We start from the raw sequence: 21,823 nt of genomic DNA, 5'->3' as shown, positions 1-21,823 counted from the left end.
GCGGCCTAGCTCCCCCCCCCTCCGGTCAATGGTGTCCCTCTTTATCAATCTGAAAATCTGGTCACCTTACTTGTTTAGGTAATTCTGAGGTGGTTGATGGTTCTGTGAGTGCCTGTCCTTTATAATTTTCCACATTGCCTTGATGGTTTTTATTCCAGTGACTTTGTCTTTCCTGTTCTTAGGCTTAGGAAAAAAAAAACTGGTTTCATTGGCAGTCTTTTTTTTTGGGGGGGTGGGTATTTTTTTGGTGTTTTCCTAGCACTGTCATAGTTTGTGGGTGTGGGTGGGTGTGTAATGTCCCACAGTTATCTATGCATTAATAATGATCTAGTAATATTAATAATATCTAGTAATTAGTAATATCTAGTAATAACATCGTCTTGGACACTCCCATCCGGTCACATGGGCGGCAAGCCACTCCCATCAGGTCACATGGGCGGCAAGCCACTCCCATCCAGTCACATGGGCGGCAAGCCACTCCCATCCGGTCACATGGGCGGCAAGCCACTCCCACAAAGGAGGCCACGCCCACAGAGGTGGTTCGAACAATTTTTGAAACCCACCCCTGGGTAGGGGTGAATATTTTGGAGATCTGGCAGCCTAGAAGGATAGAGATGGGAGAAATACTTAAATGGAATAATGTTGCTAGAGACAAGGATCCAAGAGAGGAGTATGGGAGGAATGTCAAAAAATGAATAGAACTGGGCAAGAGATGATAGAAAATAATTATTTCTTTCTTTTTTAGAAAAAAGATGGCCTGATTAAAAACTAGAAATAGATGTAGAAATAAGAATATGCATCTTGAAAGGGGCGATGCCTTAATTAAATATGCGTATTATTAGGATTAGTAAGATTGACTTGATTAGAAGTCAGAATAGAGGTAGAAGTAAGAATTAGAGGGAATTTAAGCAGTTATAATATCTATATAAATTACTAGTTAGGGATGCAGTGGCTCAGTGGCTAAGACACTGAGCTTGTCAATCAGAAAGGTCGGCAGTTCGGTGGTTCGAATCCCTAGTGCTGCTCAAAGGGATTTAGCTCCCATTACTTGTTCCAGCTTCTACCAATCTGGCAGTTCAAAAGCATGTAAAAATGCAAGTAGAAAAATAGGAGCCATCTTTGGTGGGAAGGTAACAGCATTCCTTCAGCATTGAGTCATGCCAGCCACATGACCATGGAGACGTCTTTGGAGGGCGCTGGGTCTTCGGCTTTGAAACAGAGATGAGCACCTCCCCCTAGAGTCAGGAAAACTAGCACATATGTGCGGGGGAACCTTTACCTTTACTAATAACTAGAAAGTTGAGAGATTGAAAGATGGTATTAGTATGCATGTTTAAGAAGATTATTAATATTAGAATGGAACATGGAAACATTGAATAACTAAAACCATCTAGTATGTTAATATTAGATTATAAAAGTTTGATTAATGTTAACAATTGACTGCTATTTGTATTAATGAGTTATACTCAGTGGCCACACTGTTCATGTATTGCTGTTGTTTTATGTTTAAAAATCCAATAAAACATTTTTTTAAAAAAGCCACTTGGGTGAAGAGTCAAAATTTACATTTTTGCAGATAGGCTAATTAGAAAACTCCATGAGAAAAATCCCAAGAGGGCAAAAGGACAACTGGGTGATGGCAGGGGTGGCTAGAGGGGGAAAAAAAAACTCTGTGCATTTGGTACTTCTTACTCACTAGGGGGGAGAGCTGACTGTCAACTTCAAACCGAACCTGGCAGCAGCCATTTTTCTGCTCCTCAGTTGCCACACAGAAAGGGAAGGCGGGTGGGAGGAGATTGGAATGAGTTATTAGACACTACAGACAGCCATGTTCATGAGGTCACCAAGGTTATCTCTATGGGCAACAATAAGGTTGGGGAAGGAACACCTGAAGAGCCCGGCAATTAATCCAATTGGTCAGTGTCACTGTGACTCTTGGGTATGGGGTTATTTCCTAGTTTAATTATATTGAAACTGCGGGAAGGATTTAGAATTTGTTTTCCTTTGAAGCTGTGCTGATATAATATGATGTAAAGAAAACCTTTGAGAAGAAGCTGTGGGAAACAGAGTATTGTTTTTACCAAATTATAAGAAGACATGCTGGCCTGTGAAGAAAATACATTGTATATATTTCTAATCTCATGAGCTAGGCTGAAGTTTGAGAATTGCATGTAGCAAAACCTCCGCTATGCTAGAAACCAGCCTTAACCAGAATGTACTGATATGCTAGTTATTCTGGAGACAACCCTTAGGAACTAGGACCATAAAAAGAAATTCGTAAATAAGGACAGGGGGAGATAGAATTAGAGTAGTGGAAGATGTAACCAGGGGCGGAGATAATGTATTCATTTTAGACACTTTGAATAGGTTGTGACGGCATGAATAATAAAGGCAATGGTGGGAGGAAAATTTGGTGGGAGGTAAATTTCTAACTGCAGTAAAGAATATCCACCCTTGCACAGTCAGTCAGGTGGTACAGGCTAGTCGTATTCTCCAGAAGTCGTAGATTTGGCCTGACTCGCCCTGCACCAGGCAGGAGCAGCCCAGCAGGGTAGCCGAGAGCAGCATGGCAGAGGGCAAAGAGCCCCCGCAAGCCAACAGCAGCATGGGATCTGGTGGCTTGCATCCCAGAGTTCTAAAGGAACTGGCAGATGTCATCTCAGAACCACTGCATCACATATTTCAAAAATCCTGGAGCACCGGGGAACTACCAGAGAACTGGAAAAGAGTAGATGTGATTCCCATCTTCACAAAAGGAAAAATAAGATATAACCCTTGCCCTAACCCAGGAAACTACAGATCAATCAACCTAACATCAATACGTGGGAATACCTAGATAGTGATGCTAAACTGTGTTTAATATTTTTCCAGATCTCCTTTTCCTCCAGGGGGTTGGCATGTTAAGAACCACTTAGCTCCTTTCAGATCATATCACTATGAATAGGGAAGGGTGGAATCGTGAGTCTGGAAACCATTACCGCTGCAGGTGCTGGGAAGATGGACTATTCTCCTAAATTGGTGGAGACAGTGGTCATGCATGGGTTAATTCAGTCAGTAACCAATAGAACTGAGTCTACCAAAGTGATGTTATCGCCTCTGAGGAGCATGCTCCCGCATTTTTTAGATTCAGTTCGATTGGAACTGGCTGTGCTAATTGCTTTCTCCTCAACTATTTCTTAAAAATTGGAAATTGTAATTGGATTTATCAAAATTACTAAGCAAATTGGTCCTTCTAAATTGTCTCTCTGGTCTGGGCTCCTTTAAAATCTCTCAATGGCCCCTGGGGCTGGAGAGTATTTATTGCGCTTAATTGCAGGCTTGCCTGTGAAAGTTTCCGGGCTTCTGCGGCTTAGAATTTCACCAGAAGCAGCTGAAATCGTCAGGAGACTCCTATCTCCTTAGCGGGGAAATGCCAGGCCCCTGCCTTGCTGCCCGCGCCGCTAATTGCCACCTCTGCCTCCAGGAACCTCCAAACGCCACGGGGAGCTTCATATCAGCAGCAGAGCCTCCTGCGGCTGCCTCCGCTCCTGCCCCTTGTCGCTCCGGCAAGCTTTAAAGGTCTGCGGTGTCAGGACTGCAATTATATTCCTTTTAGAATTTTGGCCTGCCACTTTCTCTTATTTCAATATGCTGTTTCATTAGTATAGTTGATGGGAGGGGGGAATAGACAGGAGTGAGATTGTGGAATGTATTGTTATCATTCTTTTCTAGAAGCTCAAGGTCATATTTTGTCTCCGTACTTTCACACCTGACCAGAAGCAGCTGGGTGTGGGTGCCAGTGTGGAAGAAGAAGATTGGACTATGTGATGGATTGTGGGTGTGGGGACAAGATCATGAACTTTTAACTGGGTGGAATTCTGATGTCATTTCCAGTATTGGGATTAACACAGATGTGTTAAGATGTCTGCTTTATTAAATTGGAACTTTAAGGATTGTTTTGCCTTTGATTCTGATTTAATTCTACATGATACTTGGAATGCTGACATTACCCCAATACTCTTTTCAAAATAAATCACCAGCAGCCCCTCCCTCACGGGGGGCGGGGCAGGTGAGGGTTGCTGTTTTCCCAACACGAGCCACCCAGTCAGTGTAAAATATCAGTGAACAATTAGGAGCCAGCCTTTTGAGATAAGAAGCTGAGATGAGATGCAATTCTTCAAATCTTCAAAGACGAAGGAGTTTTCTGTTTTAAAATTTATTGCCGCTGGCAAGAAGCCCAGCCTGTGGGGAATGGAAAGAAGAGGCAGGAAGGAGCTTATTCTCAATGCAGAGAAAGGATGGCCAGCTGATCTGATGAATGGAGATCCCAGCCACCCTCAAGCAGCCAGCTCCGATGACCTTCCCAGACCTTTCCGGACAACTAAACATACTACCCCTCCTTCCCCCCAGCCAAGGCTTGGAAAAACCCCTGGAGATTTTGACTCCTTCCAAACGGGGGTAATTGAAATGAACCAATGCCCTGCAATTGAGATGAAGACAGAATCCCTATCAAGATGGCATTTTCAACCCAGCCAGGAAGAAGGGATTTGGCCAGCATCTTTCACTTGCCAGCCACCAGAAATTGGGCTGCAGCTAGTGGATGAAGTACCACTAAACTGGATTTTCTTCCCAGAGTATGGATGGTTAAGATGCCAGTGGGCACCTCCAAGACTATCAACATGGGAAAGTCCGCCAAGCCAGCAGAGGGGCCCTTGGGCCAGAAATCCTCCAAGCCAGCGGAGGGGCCCTTGGCACATAAAACCCCCTAACCAGCCATCATTGGGTGAACTGCAACCTGTGAATCAGGCATCCTCGGGATGGGTCTTAATCTCAGGTCATAGATGGAAGAGATTCCAATTGGTACCTGCCCTTCCTCAGCAGATGGCACCATGGCAGACAACTGGACAGTGGCCAACCGAGGGATTGACCTCCCCACCGGTTCGTCTCCCCTACAATGCCCCAAAAGGTTCTTGCCCAACCTTCCTTCAGAGAAATGTTCTCAACAATGGAAGAAGGGATTACCAAGGGGCAAGCTACAGAATGGACGGTGGAAAATTGTGATGAGGCGGTTCCTAAGTTTAGAGATGTAACTAGGTCCCTTTCCTCATGGGGGCCAATAAAATACCACCTCAGCCGTCAACTTGGCCACAAAGCGTCAGAGTGCTTGGCTCCAGCCCCATTGCCACAAATGTGTGCACCAACTGCCACGGCGGAAAAGAGAAGGCCCCCAGGTGCCATTACAAAAGAGTCATTTGGGCCAACAACCTCTAGAAGAGGATCCCCAACTTAAGGTGACAAAGAGTCCTACCAAGGGGGAGGCCTCAGGAGGAAAAGGGTCAACAATCTCTGGAAGAGGATCCCCAACTTAAGGTGACGAAGAGTCCAACCAAGGGGGAGTCCTCGGAGGAGGAAAATGCTGAAGATGACCCAATGGTGAATGCACCCATCTGCCCCTTCTCCCTCCAAGTCAACCTCCAAGTGCCTAAGAAGTTGAAGCAGTTGTGAGCACCAGTTGCGCTTGATGCTTAATCAGCATGTCGATTGTCAAGCAACTAGGCATTAGCACAAGACCTCTAGCCTGTCCCATTCGGGGTGAACAGGTAGATGGAACGCTAATTGGAGGGGCCCAAGCCACGTTAGTAACTGAACTGGTGAAGTTACAAGTGGGCCGCCACTGCGAGCTTCTCAGATTCATTGTGGCTCCAGAGATGCCGGAAAAAATAATCTTGGGGCTTGCATGGCTTGACAAGTGGAAGCCTACGATAAACTGGGAAGACGGTGGTAGGAAATTGATGATAGTGGTTGAGCCGCTACCACCGGTGGAGGAAAACGGCCAGCCAGGGATGATTGAATCCAAAAGCCCAGAACCTGCAGCAGAGACAAAAAACCCAGCTGTCCAACAAGAACCCAAAAACTTGTTGGTGGATGTCTTGACAAGAAAACCGCAGCATGACAGTAATGGAAGCCAGGATAAGTTGATGACAGCTATGAAATTGGCGCTCCCAACAGACCAGTCTGGACTGCTACAACAAGTGGCCAGCCCTAACAGACCATGGGAAGAGGTCACAATGGACTTCATCGTGCAACTCCCAGACAGCAGTGGAAACAGAGTAATCTGGACAGTTATGGACTTGGTTTCTAAGCAGGCTCACTTCATCGCTTGATCAGAGTTGCCCTCCGCAAAATATTAGCAAAAATGTTTGTGAAACACATTTATCGCCTGAGGTTCAGAGGTTCATCCCAGCATGAACTGTGCAGTAGAGAGAGCCAATGCGGTAGTGGAAAAATACACTCGGTGTTTTGTGGACTATCAGCAAGACAACTGGTCAGACTTGCTACCCTTCGGCAAAGTGGTGTACAACGATGTGGTTCACAGCAGCACTGGATTTATTCCTTTCCAGATCGTGGCCCAACAAAACTGCGCTCGTCAAAATAGCGGTGTCAAAACCGCATCGCTAAAGCGGCGACGTCATCACTGTGGCGACAACAGCGCGGTGACAGAAGGGAGCTTTAAAACAGCGCGGCGGCAGAAAGCCAATTTAAATTAAGGTAAGGGTTAGGATTAGGTTTAGGTTTAGGTTTAGATTTAGGGTTAGGTTAGGGTTAGGTTTAGGGTGCTGAGTGTTTTGGAAGGCGCGGATTTGCCCTCCGTGGTTATGTCGTCGCGCTAGGGTCGCCTTTTTCCTTAGCGCTTCGGACGGCGCAGATTTGCCCTCCGCGCTTGTCGGCGCGGATAAGGGCTTCGCGGTTTTGTCGGTGAACCCTTTCCAGATTACCAGTGGCATGGAATTTGTTCCCATGCCTGAGCTGCCTAGAGACCCTCCCTCCTCCATGTCTTTGAATGAATGGATGGACATGCTAAAGAAAGGATGGGAGAATACGAAGAAGTCTATAGCAGTTGCAGCAGAAGCCTACCAGAAGCAAGCTGATAAACACTGCTCGCTCCAGAACCCCTTCCTTGCGGGGGACAAAGTTTTTGTGTCTACCAAATACTTAAGATTAGGAATGCCTAGCAAGGAATTTGGTCCAAAATTTCTAGGTCCATTCCCAATAGTGAAGATAGTTAACCCATTTACAATTCAGTTCAGTCCACCCAGAAGTCTAGGGAAATTTGGCCCAGAATGTCATTGTAGCTTGTTGAAACCAGTAAATGGGTCTACCATAAGAGCATCCACCCAAGCTTTCTCTCCTCCTTTACAGGTAGAAGGGGAAACACTATCTATAGTGATAGGAGGGGAACCACAATCTGAAGTGGAAAAGATTGTAGACTCTAGGTTGAATAGGGGTCGCTTGCAGTATTTAGTGCAATGGAAGGGTTACCCTTTGTCTGAAGCCACTTGGGTGAAAAGCTGGAACTTAAAAGTGGAAAAGTTATTAGAACAATTCCACGAGAAGTTTCCGATAAGCCAAAGGGTCCCCTAGGGGTGGAAGTAGGTGGTTAATTTTTTATATGTTAACTTTTATGTTGTTCTCTTTTTAGGAAATGTTTTTCTTCTGAGGAGAGGCCGCCTGTCAGGCCTGCATTTATATTCCTTTTAGAATTTTGGCCTGCCACACTTTCTCTAATTTCATTATGCTGTTTCTTTAAGTATAGTCAATGGAAGGGGGGAATAGAAAGAGTAGGATTTTGGAATGTATTGTTTTTCATTCTTTGCTAGAAGCAAGGTCATCCTTTGTCTCCACACTATTACACCTGGCCGGAAGAAGCTGGGCATGGACGCCAGTGTGGAAGGAGGAGATTGGACCATGTGATGGACTGTGGGTGTGGGGACAAGATCATGAACTTTTAACTGGGTGGGATTCTGATGTAACTTCCAGAGTTGGAATCCCCACAGCTATGTGCCAACATGCCTGCTTTATTAAATTGGAACTTTAATCATAGTTTTGCCTTCGACTCTTGATTTAATTCTACATGGTATTTGGAATGCTGACATCCATCTCTTCAGGAGGATGACAGGGCCCCTCAGGCCCCAGCTAAGAAGGCCAAGTCTAAGATCAAACACGCTGAACCTCGCATATTCCAGGACCAAGGGCCTATTCATTCCAGTCCCCTTCCTGATTTTTCTTCGGATTCGGAGGATGACTTCTCCCCTGCTGCATTCATCCTGCAGCCCGAGGAGGCTAGGGGCACAGACGCCTTAGCCAACAGTGGGGACGATTCAGATTATGGCAGGAGCGTTACTCCTGATGAGGATCCCCTCTACTGGGGAAATATTTCTCCCACTCCCCGTCGGTGCCGTTCTTACTCGCCAGGCATGGCTGATATGATCTCTGAGGCCATAGAACGTGGTATTGCAGCCAGCCCTAAACACAGGTCCTCTAATCCTTCTGCTTCTCGCAGGTCTGCTTCTTCCTCTAGTTCCAGGTGCAGGGATGGTGATCTCTCGGCTTCTTCTTCACACGAGCTGCCTGGCACTTCCAATCAACCATCAGTGTTCGGGGAAGAGGAACGCCTTGCAAGAGACTCGGATCTCTCGGAGGATGAAGGCCTACCTCCCGACTCAACTCCCTTTGTTGTTTTGTTTAAACCTGCTGTCTTTCGTTCTCTCCTTCTCAAGGCCAAAAAGATCGCAGGCATTCCCTCTTCAAAGGCACCTCAGAGTTCGGAAGCTGACAAGGCTGATACCACTGACCAACTCTTCATTAGCCTACAGTGGAAAAGGAGGTTCTTCATAGATGTTGTCCAGAATCAATGGGCTTCTCCAGGTACCGGATCCTTTCCCAATGCTTCAGACAAGTGCCTGTACAATGTTGCTCCTGATCTTGCCAAGGCTTTGGAGGTACCGTCTATTGATTTACCGGTAATTGCCCTTTCCTCCTCCAATGCAGCCTCAGCAGCACCGGAGGAGGTTCTGCGACCGGAAGACAAGAGGTTAGAACAAACTCTGGTCAAGGGTCACCAGGCCTCAGCTTGGTCCATTAGAGTGGGCGCCTCAGTCTCCTTCTTTAATCGCTCCGCTCTCCTATGGCTGAGACAACTCCAGGCTCGCCTTCCGGCCAGGGATTCCAGGGCTTGCAGGGACATTAACAAAATTAAGGTGGCCCTGGAATACACAGCAGATGCCTCCTTGAACGCGGGCAGATTTGCTTTCAAGTCCATTGCATCTTTCGTCTCCACCCACTGGCAGAAGTGGCTGCCTGGAGAATCTCCCAATAGGAGGACGTCTGGCGGCCTTCGCGAATCGTTGGGACGACATCACCAATGACCCACAATCAGATTCGGCCTCCTGGATTTGCGCTCCAGCCCTCCGAACCACTTTGTCACGTGTCCAATCTCCAGGGACCCTCAAAAAAGGCTCCTGGTAGAGCAGGCCGTCCAATATCTGCTCCAGATTCGGGCCATTCAACCTGTACCTCCAGGTCAGGAGGGACGAGGGTTTTATTCTTGTCTTTTTATCGTGCCAAAGTCTTCGAGGGGCTGGAGGGCAATCCTCGATCTCAAATTTTTAAATCAATTCATCAGATACAGGAGATTCAAGATGTACTCTCTCCTATCAATTCTGGAGAGTGTTCGCAGAAACAATCTCCTCACATCTGTGGACCTTACGGAGGCTTAACTCCACATGCCAATTCACAGGCGGCACAGGCGGTTCCTCCGCTTTGTGCATGCGGGACTCCACTTCCAATACTGGGCCCTCCCCTTCGGGCTATCCTCAGTGCTGAGGGTCTTTACGAAAGTTCTGTCAGCTGTAGCAGCCCATCTGCAAGCCAGACCCATCCGGATCATCTGCTACCTGGACAACATCCTGTTGTTGTCCAGGTCATGCACCCAGGCCCTCAGGGATCTCCAGGACACCCTTCAGGTATTAGGGGAAGTGGTGTTCTCCATCAATCGGGAGCCCTCATAGATTCTTCCCAAGGCATGGTTTTCCTGTCCCAGGAACACCAGAGCAGGGAGTTATCCAAGGAGGTACGAGGGAGATGGTGGGTCCTTCTTCTTCAGCTGTCCCAACTGCTGGGGGAGATGGTCTTCTGCTTCTCCATTGTCTCTTGGGCACGGCTTCACAGCCGCTGTCTCCAGTGGTTTCTTCTGCCATTCCAGAAGACCAATAGCAGCTGTTCCCTAGTGAAGGTCAATCTGACCCCAGAGGTCCTGCTATCCCTGGACTGGTGGATCTCCCCGCCCATAGCTCAGGGCTCTCTTTTCAGGGATCCTCCATGCCTCGTAGTGACAACGGACGCGAGCCTGACAGGTTGGGGGGCTCACCTGGAGGATCAGGTAGCTCAGAGGCTTTGGTCTGAATCCGACCTCTCCCACAGTATGAACTGGCTGCAGCTGAGGGCCATCCATCTAGCCCTCTTTCATTTCCAGACCTCTCTTCAGAACAGACATATGCTGATCCGAACAGACAACACTATGGCCAAGGCGCATGTCAACTGCCGGGGGGGACGAGAGCCGTGTCTCTCATGGAGTCTGCCTTTCATCTAGGAACTTGGGCGGAGGCCAACTTTCTCTCCCTACACGCCGAACACATCTCAGGCTCAGACAACACTACAGCAGACTGGTTGAGCTGCACAACAATCGACCTTGCGGAGTGGAGCCTGAATCGCCACATATTTCACCAGCTGTCGTCCAGGTACGGGACTCCAATCTGGATCTCTTCGCAACATCATCCAACAACCAGTTGCCAAGGTACCTGTCTTGATACACGACACCAGGCACAGAAGAGACAGACGGTCTCAGGTGCAGGTGGCCTCGCGGTCTCCTGTACGCCTTCCCTCCCTTCCCCCTAATACAGAGGGTGATTCAGAAAGTGATAGAAGATGCCAAACTCCTAATCACCTCTCATTGGCCACGCCGGCCATGGTATGCAGACCTGATCAAACTGTCAGTGGAACCTCAGTGGTCCTTACCAATGATCCCATCCCTCCTTCATCAGGGCTCCATTCTCCTCCCCGACCTGCGCTGGCTACACCTAACCGGCTGAGCGGGCGGTCCTGAGGACGGATAACCTTTCCGAGACTGTAATCCATACTATTCGGGCCTCCCGCTGCCCAGCTGCCAATAGGATATACGAATCTACATGGCAGACTTTCGCAACGTTGTGCCTAGGGTGAGGGAAGGATCCCTTGAAGACTGCAGTACCCCAGCTTCTAGAATTTTTGCTGCAGGGTCTTGATAAAGGGCTTTCTCCGAATACCTTGCGGCGGCAGGTATCGGCTCTCCCCTCAGTTCTCTCTCACCACCAGGATGAACCCCTCTCATTGCATCCTCACATCCTTAGATTCCTGAAGGGAGTGTCCAATCTCTGCCCCCGTCACACGCTGGTTCCCCTCCTGGGATCTGCCCAAGGTCCTCGACTTCCTTATGGAGCCACCCTTTGAACCCCTCAGGTCAGCGACTTTGCATTACCTCACTCTCAAAACTGCCTTTCTGGTGGCCATAACATCGGCATGAAGGGTGTCAGAACTGGTGGCTCTTTCCATCCGGGCTGACTTGTGCATCTTCTACCCAGACTGTGTGGTCCTTTGCATCGACCCCACCTTTGTTCCGAAAGTGAATTCAGCATTCCATTGCTCTCTGGATCTCACCCGCCCAAATTTCTGCCCGGATCCATCTCACAGTCTGGAGCGCAAATGGCATAAGCTAGATGTCAGGCGTGCTCTTAAGACCTACATTGCCAAGACGGCTGTCTTCAGACGCAGCAAAGCCCTCTTCGTCTCTTTCCACTCTACCAACAAGGGTCTAAAAACCTCTCCTTCCATGACTGGCTGATGGATCAGGTCTGCCATTGCTCAAACATACATCACGCATCATCTCCCTCCTCCACCCAACACTACGGCTCATTCCACGCGCAGTGGGGCCATGTCAGCAGCATGGGTGCGGCAGGCCTCACCCTTCTGTGGAGGAGACCTGTAAGGCAGCGACCTGGGCTACCCCTAATTCCTTTATAAGATAGATCAATATGCATCTGCGGATGCTGCTTTCGGATGGCAAGTGCTCCAGCAAGTCCTTCCGTCCTCTAGTTCTTCATTCCCTCCCGGGGACACACCAGCTTTGGTATGTCCCATGCATGACCGCTGTCTCCACCAACTTAAGAGAATGGGGCGTTGGTTCTTACTTGATAACTCCCTTCTCTGGGCAGGTGGAGACAGCGTTCATCCCCACCCTTAGAATTCTGGCCTACCTCGCAGGGGTGTTCTAGGAGCATGTTGTGTTGAATCTGGAAAGCTATTGTTCACGCACAGCAGTCTAATCTCCATCAAGAAAAGTGGGAGCATGCTCCTCAGAGGCGATGACATCACTTTGGTAGACTCAGTTCTATTGGTTACTGACTGAGTTAACCCATGCATGACCGCTGTCTCCACTTGTCCAGAGAAGGGGTGTATCAGGTAAGAACCAATGCCCCATTCCCATACCATAATTGGACAATGTGAACATCCAGGGGTTGGGAGAAAGGAAAGCTATTGTTTAATCTTTGCACGGGAAAACCAGAGCTGGTTTTGTTTCTTCAGTGCCGAAATGGTGTATCCAATTGTTTTACTTTTGGGAATTCAAAGCTCCTGAATATTTATTTGTTTTGGGTCTTCTAGTTGACACATACTAAGACTGGTTCAAGTTATTGGCAAATTCCCTCCAGATGCTCCTGATTCTGAATGAGCTTCAGCAGCTGAAAACAAACCTCCCACCGCTGTGCCTGTTTTTTGTTTTAATATTCATTTGCCTTCAAATATTTTAACAAATGCAATCAACAAGATGTGTTTACTTGGGGTAAACTACTGCTTCTATAAAGTATCCCATCTCTTGCAATGAGCGAAGCATTTTCAAAGCAAAATGGTATGATTTTTATAGCAGGTAGGCAACTGCTTGCGAAATTGTAAAAGTGTGGCTGAAGAATGTCATTTTCACCAAGAACATCCGGTTTCTTGTGAATGGTGCCCATTCACTTTCTGAAACTTTATACATACATTTCCCATTGAACACCATATATATGGTAACCATAGAATGTAATGTAAGGCATTTGCACTTTGACATTAATCCTGTGCCTTTTTGCTTGGAATCTTTCACTAAAGAGGCCAGGTCTTCTTTCTGAATAATGAATATACAACATGCTAGGTTTGTGAGGGATACTGGAAAGTCAAACAACATCCCAGAACAAGGCAACAGCATACAATTTGTGCATTATAGCCAAGAAACCTACAAGGACATGACCATAATGTCAGCCAGACTTGAGCTCATCTGATTAGCTGAGCATGACTATAGAAGACGGCTCAGATTTGGTTCATGCTTCAATTGGATACCACTTGGAAACCAGGAAAATACTGCAGGTTCCAATCTGGGTCACTGATAAAAAAGGTAAAGAAATCCCTGCAGATTTTATTTTACTATTTGTTGCCAACTCTAGGGGGCAGTGCTATTCTGTTTCAAGTCCTGAACCAACACTGCCTGAAGATATTTCCATGGTCATATGACCAGCATGTTACAGAGAGCTGTTACCTTCCCACCGAAATGGTATCTATTTATCTACTCACATTTGCATATTTTCAAACTGCTAGGTTGGCAGGAGCTGGGGGAGGACAAGAGTTCAACCTGTCATGTGATACACAGGTCTTGAACCCAGATTTCAGCCAACAAGGCCAGCTGAGGCACCACTGAGCCCCTGCTCTATCACTGGAGGTTTTCAAAAATAGATAGACCTCTTTGACTGGGATGGTATAAGGTTTCCTGCTTGAAGAGGGGTTTGGACTGAAGACTTCTAAGATCCTTTCCAGCCATAAGTTTCTACATTCTGTGTTCATCTTACCCAATTCCCCATAGTTTCCTAAGTACTGTATTGTGAATCCTGAACTTTTTGGAATTAACCTTGAGTGGGGCCTCAATTTTGACTTCATGTAATAAAAGTCCTTTTAACATTGTGCTTATTTTTCTGTTAGTTTAAAAATAAAATGAAAAATGTTTTGCTTTTCTGATGAGCTGTAATGTGGAAGGTGTTCAGAGAACAAGAGACATTTGCTGCTTGTCATGACTTTAATGTTTAACTGCAGAAGGCATACATACAAGAAGTGGGAGAACTAAAGCCCAAGAGAACTAGAAAGGCTACAAAATACAACACATGGACCAATACATTTACAAAACATTCAAAATCCTTACAAAATGGGCTGTATTGGTCCTTTTTGTTCTTTTTACAAACTCAAACTTTGTGGCCATAGGGGAGCAGTTAACAGATTCACATCCTCCCCCTCCCAAATTTACAAGCATAAAGAAAGGAAATCTATAGGCCTGGTCATTTCTTTTACTAAAAGGATCAGCCCTTTTCCAAAGAGCTGGAAGTTTATCTCTGCCAAGGAGAGCCGGACTCTACTGGCTGGCCTCAGGTGGCAGGATCTGGTACGGGAAAAGCAACATCCTGAATCCCAACACTCTCCCACCTTCCCCTTAATAATAGGATCCTGAGCATCCTGTCTTTTTGGAGAATTTTGTGATTTAGAAGTCCCACCCCCAAGAAAAATAAGTTACATAATATTTAAACTGGCTTTTCCATACTCTTTGGGAGTCCGGGAATGTCAGATAAGCAGATCTGCCCCAGACAAGGGCTTGGCATCAGCAGCCACCACTTTATTATAAGCTGGTCAGGCACACATTATGTGTGAAACACAATATGCACAAATCCAAAGTTCCAACAAATATTTCTATTCTGTGTATTTACAATAGTTCAAAATTATATTCACAGTATCTTCTCAATTTTGGCCAAGAATGAGAAACTTTGTTTTCAACTTTGTAACATGCCCACGTAGGAGGAGATTTCAGGCCAAAAGACCTATGGTTTAAGCCCAAGAGGGGGGGAGGGAAGGCAGCCCCACCCATTTTCTTCTGTCAGCTTGATACAAAGCTCCAGGCTGGCACCATCCCCATAAAGTTCGCTTTTTCTAGCTGGCTCCAGTTCCTTCCATTACTTGCTGTGCCTGTTTCTGCCCCATACAACACTGTGCGACTGACTGGAACAGCCTAGAACAAGGAGGAAGGACTTAATTTCAAGACAAATAGATTAATCTCCCAATACAGTCATGAGGCTTCAAATTTACTCACTTTTCAATTTCTGGAGCACAGTGAACAAACTCATGGTTCCAGAATTTAAATGCTGGATTTTTAATCAATTCAATGAAGGTGATTAAGAGACCCCAGGGATGAGGCCTATTTACAATCAGTCGTTCTAACAAAACCCTGTAAAAAAAAAAAACCAAGATAAAATTATGAAAAAAGGCAAAAAGTAGAAACAATTACAAAGCCTTTTAGGGTAAACAGCAATAGCTCACTAAAGTAGCTGCAGTGACTGTCAACATCTTAATTTTAGATCTGGAGCTTGCGCTCCCCTTAAAACCTAACAGGCATAATCTGGCTTTCTGGTTAAGGAGATTTTTTTTTTGCAACTTTTGGCCTGCAGAGGGGTAAAAACCTGCTTATCTCTTGAGTCTCATATCTTCTGCTCATTTTCAACAGTACCTGGTGATCTGCTCTTGAATAGCTTCTGTATTGGCTTCTGCAAACAAGTAAAGCATGGTGCAGCTGAAGTAATGCGTGTGGCTGTTGGGATACCGCAACTGATTGGCAATTGCATTCAAGAAGAGGTACCGACCTGGAATGGAGCACCAAGAAAAAATGACAGAAAAGACAGGTTTGCTTTTGTCTAACATGTAGTGCACAAAGTGTGGTGCCCTATATTTTGTGCAAACTGGGAAGAGGCTCAGAAAATTGGCCAGGTTTACACAACTCAAATGAGTCAGCCATTCTTCCCACCATCAACAAACATTTTGTGTGGGATTATAAAACAAAGGATGCTGGTGTCCAGCTGTGCACAGGTAGTCCAGAGAGGCCCTGCTTTTGCTCTAGTCTCAGCAGGGAGCAAGGAAAGCCAACAAATTCTCCAGGAAAGAGGTTGGCTGCCAGAGGAAGCTTCTTTGGCCATAAGCATGTCACTGGCTGCAAGGGTAGTAAGAATGTTGGGGTTTTGATACATGCAATTTTGTGAGTTACATTGCTATCCAGCATGTTTCAGGGGGCATTTCATGATGGAGGCTGGGTTACCTAAGGGATCATCTTCTCTCAGTCAGGACCCCTAAAAGAAGCTACTTTCCCCAGGTCCTGTACTTTGCAACACTTATAATAATCTCCATGCTTTTGGGGGATAATAGATATTGATGGGGACTGTGGGGGAAACAGACTATCTGGATTCCTGTCAATCAGAATTCAGAATAGTCATGAGGTAGTCAAGGTGCCCCTCTTGACTACCCATGGCCATGTTATCCTGCTGGGTCATTGCAGGAGCTGGCAGCGTTTATTCAGGGGTTCCACTTCTGCCTAGTTCAGTTCAGATATAATCTAAGAGAGCAACTTGAGGCTGCGGTTGCTCCAGAAGACTTAAAAATGTCTCTCCATATTACTGGAAGAAGGGGTCTATGGTGATCCCACTATTTGGAATTTCCCCTGGTGGTCACCTTCAAAATATTCTGAAAAAGCAGCCAAATGATGCCTAATTTGTCAACATTCTCTTTCTTTAGAATGCTATTTACAGCCCACCTTTCTCTTCTTAACCTCTCAAACGAGAGGGATGTGGATTGCATTATGCCATGTCCTCACGCATGAGGGTTCACATGAGTCCCAAAAAGAATGAGAATAATCATCCTCCTTGTGGCCAGTATAAGTTAAATAGTTGTCACTCTAGTTGTGAAATAGTTGTAGTTAAATAAAAACCATTTTTGGAAGCTTAGTTAATAAAGGATGGTTTCATGACCCGTAAAATCATATTGGCTGCTTTGTTCCTGAACCCCCTCCTGCTTCTGGATTACCTTCTGTGTCCAGATCAACAGCAAGGTTCTGGAAGATGTCCATGTGGGCTGAATGAGTGATGGTGCTCATGGACGGTGTGCTGCCCTTATTATGAATGTGTGCAATTGCTTGTGTACCAACATAAAGCACCAATGCATTGATCAGCTGAATATTGTAACGATTGCCAGGCTCATTTGATACCTGGTGGAACAAAGGCAAAGGGAGGAGAATCATTCATCATTCTAAGGAAGAGTGAAATTTGATAAAGTTCTGGGAGTGAGCAGTTTCTACGCTTTTCCTACCAAGCAAGACAACTTAAATATACAAGATTTTAAAAACAGTGATATCTGCGACATATTAAGCATGTAATGCAGTAAAACCTAAACCTTGCTGGCTTTAAAAAAATGTCCAGGTGGGCGGGGTGCGGGTCTGAAGTGTGAGGGACTGTCCCAGGAATTAGACTTGCTTAATAAAACACCCATCTGTATCCTGAGAGCAAATGTCTAGTACCACTCACTACAAATTTGATCTTGACAAAGGTCTCACCTGCAAGTTGCTACGCAGGTCGGAGAGGAATGTGACTGGAGAACGAGTTTTGAGATAGGAATCCAAATCCTTCTTGAACTGAGGTGGCATCACACCAGTAAAATTGGTGAGGATCCGTGGAGCAATATTGATCTCGCTCAGCATGTCAACCTGTCAGGAATGCACCAACAATTTTAGCACTGTCTAAAAGACTGCAGTTAGCATGTTTCTTAAGTAGCACAAAGTAAGTTTACAGGTAGTTCCTGTAAATCACTGAATGGTCCTCAACCATTCAGTGATTATTTGAACTTGCAAATGGCACTGAAAAAAGTGACTTATGATCATTTTTTCACATTTACAACTGTTCAAGCATTTCCATGGTCACGTGATCAAAATTCAGACACTTGACAACTGGCATGCATTTATGATGGTTACAGCGTCCCAGGATCACGTGATCCTTTTTGCAACGTTCTGACAGGCAAAGTCAATGCAGAAGCCAGATTAGCTTAATAACTGTGTTACTTAGCAATGGAAATTTTAGTTATAAATCAAGGACTACCTGATATATACACAAGGCATGTCAACTTTTCCTTTAGCAATATTTTAATTCATAGTTTACTCCTATATTTGTGAGAAAGTTTAAAGAGCCATAGGAATCTTTTAATCACGTCTCCAATGTGACCATTGGGATATAAAAGCAAGATTTCTTTGACAAGATTATCCAAATGGCAAGATGGCTGCTTTGGTCCTTCAGGCATCTCAAAACCACTGGTTGCTTCCTGCTCTTCAGGACAAAAGCCTTCCCTGCGCAGACCCCCTGAGCTCCTTAGATCTCGAGGCTTGTAACAACTGCACTTCATCCAGGGGTGCTGAGACATTCTTTTTCCCCCATTCAAGGTTTCTTATTTTTTAACACAAATTATACATATTATAGGAACAAAGAGTTGTCCGGGTCTTTTCTTTTACATCCTCTTTTTATATCACAGTTTTGTTTTCACTTTCAGATGAATTATTCTCTTCCATCATTTTTCATCTTTATAGTTATTTTTTCTTAATACATAAACAATATCTTCAATTTCCCTTTCAAAGTTACACCAACATTTCATTTCTTATTTTCTCCATTGATATATTTTGCTATAAACAGCATACTTTCTCTAATTCAATTTAAGCATACAGAGCATTTTTTCAATTTTTTTCTACCATTAACAATATACTATCATTTCTTTGTTTCTTAATTAGTTACATAACAATAACAATCTTACTACTATTCTCTTTAGTCTACTAATGTAATTCCCCCCCCCTTCTTCCTCTTTTAATCATTTTCTCTTGGGCTCCCAAAATCCCAGTTTTAATTCTTTTCCTCCTTTTCCCCTTCCCCTAACTTCTTCTTTTCTCTATTTTTTGTGGTTGTTGTATCTTTTCTTCAGACTATTTACTTTTTTTTTATTCTAGTAACTTTCCCCAGGGTTTTCCCTGTTTTCCTCCTTTCCTTACTATTTTGTGGTGGGTTTTTTTGTGAGATCTCCTCCTTTGTCTACTTTTCCTTTGTGACTGTAAATCCTAGTGAAATCGTCTATCTGCATTTTATTTTCAATTCTTCTTTTACCTAATTTGTGTCCTCTATTTCTTGTTCTGTATGTTCCCTTTGATTTCCTAGCTTTTCTTTACCAATTAAAGTTTCATGTGCACTTTTCAGCATCAGGAATAATTTTTCATACATCCAAATCTCCATTATGCAAGTTTAACTATTTTAACAGATTTTTAAATTTTTGGGTTATACCACATTTAGTTGCAAATTTAGGATCTTCCAGATTCTGTTGCTCAATTTTAAAATTAGTCCAGTCCAGTTCACATTAAGGTTTCCTGTCTCTTCAACAGCTGTAGCGTGGCAGAAGAAAGGGGGGGAGCGGACATTGCTCTCCCTCCCTTGGGTCAGCAGCGAACGGACGGAGTTAGATAGAAGAAAGGAAGTGATAGATCTTGAGAACTGCTTAAGGATGTTAGAAAGCGAATTGGAAGTCATTGGTGTTTAACTTTCACTCTATGCCTAGGATTTTCTTGGTAACTTGGTGACTTTTGAGAATCGCTTAGATTTGCTTTCGAAGCCAGGAACTTAAAAGAAAATACATTGAATTAATTGTCTGCGTTGCTGTCTAGTAACAAACAGTACCCAGTAAAAGATGCCTAAGAAGAGTTGACCTTGAAAACATTGTGGATAATAACGAACTGATAAAAGTCCTTTAGAAGAAATAAATAAGACCAGCTGTGTAAACATTACCCTGCTTTCCCTTGCTACATTATAATGGGCTGCTGAAACTGCCTTCCTGATAGTGTGTGCTTCCCCTTCTTCCTAAGGGTGGGGGGGTGGGAAAAGAAATTTGGATAACCCAGACAACTCATACTAAAGGTTCCTCTTTTTTTCCTTCTCTCTAGTCATTTGGCTATGTTGGGTCATTTTTTACCTGCTCAATTTTTATCTTTTTATCTCATTTTTTTTAACCTCTTGCAATGAGGTGTAGATTACCATTATGGAATTAATTTTGCGGAGGTTTTTTCTCCCCCATTTTTTTTTGGGGGGGGGGAGGTGAGTGCCTTTTGACCAATATTTTTTAATGTGTATTTTTTCCCCCTGTTCCCTATTTTTTCCCCCCTTTTGTTACTTCATGTGGCCATTATAAAGCAAATAGATTAAGGTAGCAAGAACCTGAAGACGGGGCCCAAGAACAGGGGGCGTGGTGCTTGGGCCGGTGTGGGCGACTCCAGGACTATAATTAATCTACTAACCTATTTTTTGGATTACAAAACTTGATTACAACTTAAATACAACAATGTCACATCCAAATACCAAGATGAAGAAAATAACATCATATGTGTCTGCAACAACCACCCTGCCTGCCTTTGACACAGAAATCAGCAGGCATAGGGACATAACAAGACAAAGCTATTTTGGAGCTAAAAAGTATGTTGCAAGACATACATGCGGATATCAAGGAGCAGATAAACAGAGTAGAAGAAAAAGAGGGCAAAGAAGAAGACGAATTGAAAGAAGTCAAGGAAATGATGGGGAAAAATGAGCAGAGGCTGCAGAAGGTGGAAGAAAAGGCTGGGATAACAGAGAAAAAAAGTGGAGATGGATTATAGGCTGACAGCAATTGATAATTGATGTATTCTTATTTTCTTATTTTCAGGCCCATTATTTCCTGGTCATCTCTAATTTTTATTAACAGTAACTACAAGGTTAGAATGAATAATAGAGGTGATAACAGGTAACTTTGTCTTACCCCCTTTGCAATATTAAATTTTTTGGTGGTATTGGCATTTATTACTACTTTAACTTTTTGGGTTGTGTATATTTTTTCCACCATCTTTAAGAATTTCTCCCCAAAATTCATATTCTCCCAATTGTAAAATAATAAACCTCCAATTTATATTATCAAAAGCTTTTGGGGCATCCAAGAAAATTAATGTGGCTTGCTTTCCGAGGTGGGTAAGTCCACAAGTCTTAAAGTTGTCAAGTTTGGAGACTCCTGCTTTATAGACCTGTCAAAGTTGTAAATGTGAGAATCACTGTCTTATCTGTGAAGGGTTGCTAAACAAATTACTACATGAGAACTAGCTGCAACACCAGTCTTGAATCTGTCAATGTTACAGAACTTGCAGTTTATTTATTTATTGAATGGTGCCCATCTCATAACAAACAACTCTGGATGGCTTCCAGCAATGAAACAATAAAATCCTAATACATAAATATCTTTAAAAAAAATGAAAGTACCAAGTATCTTACCTTAAGATTGGGAGTGAAGGGGTCAGGAAGCCTCATATTACGTGGAAAGGCACTCAAAATCAGATTTCTTAGCTGAATACAGTTTGGAGGAATTACATCACAAAATCCATAGTGGTAATCACAAAGGAATTCTGGGAAATCGTGTAATAATACCAGTAACACACGCAGTGTCCCCTATAAATAGGAACATTAAGAGGAGAAATTACCCATCTATCATGAGAGAGTGTGAGAAATAGCAGAACTGCAGTTATTTATTTAGCATATGGCATGTCACACAGACTAGCAATATATATTAACATTTCATATAAATGTTAAAAAGTTCTATGTTGAAATACCAATGTCTAGGCCATCTAACCACTGAAGCGGAGCATCATTTATATTAAAATATCAGATACTGGACCGGTAGATGCCCTCAGCTTTCAGCCAGTCATGGTGTGATCTACAGTGTGAAAGAGCTCCGGCAGACACCCTGTGAGGTGCAAATCCTATTCAGGATTGTCCATTGCTGATGTAGTTCAAAGCCTGGCCCCTTTTTTGTGGCGTCATTTATATGCCTTCCTATGTCTGGGTGTTTGGCAACCCATTTGGCTTTCTATTGGGAATCGATGTTAAAATTGCTGGGCAGATGTTGTGCAAGGGCCAATGGAGACTTCCTGGATTAGAGTCTTCTGGCTGATAAATGAGAGGTCGGCATGCACTAGTAGGAGTTGTTCATAATTTTTGCAAACTGAAAGTCAAAAGATATGGACTCTACCAATGAGTTATATGAT

The 21,823-nt window shown here is 44.3% G+C and overlaps 1 protein-coding gene across 1 annotated transcript in view; it reads right to left on the bottom strand.

Moving 5' to 3' along the window:
- Nucleotides 1-13,929: 13,929 nt before the first annotated feature.
- Nucleotides 13,930-21,823, bottom strand: part of CNOT1 (CCR4-NOT transcription complex subunit 1) — a 138,214-nt gene continuing 130,320 nt past the window's right edge. Inside the window, 6 exon segments of the mRNA XM_032230846.1 lie at nt 13,930-14,926; nt 15,008-15,142; nt 15,422-15,554; nt 16,765-16,945; nt 17,291-17,440; nt 21,054-21,227. Coding sequence (XP_032086737.1) covers nt 14,848-14,926; nt 15,008-15,142; nt 15,422-15,554; nt 16,765-16,945; nt 17,291-17,440; nt 21,054-21,227 — 852 coding nt within the window. The 3' untranslated portion in view covers nt 13,930-14,847.

Source organism: Thamnophis elegans, chromosome 14 (genome assembly GCF_009769535.1).
Source record: "Thamnophis elegans isolate rThaEle1 chromosome 14, rThaEle1.pri, whole genome shotgun sequence".
Taxonomy (NCBI): domain Eukaryota; kingdom Metazoa; phylum Chordata; class Lepidosauria; order Squamata; family Colubridae; genus Thamnophis; species Thamnophis elegans.
The sequence above is the reverse complement of the archived record's forward strand: the minus strand, read 5'-3'. Positions and strand labels throughout refer to the sequence as shown.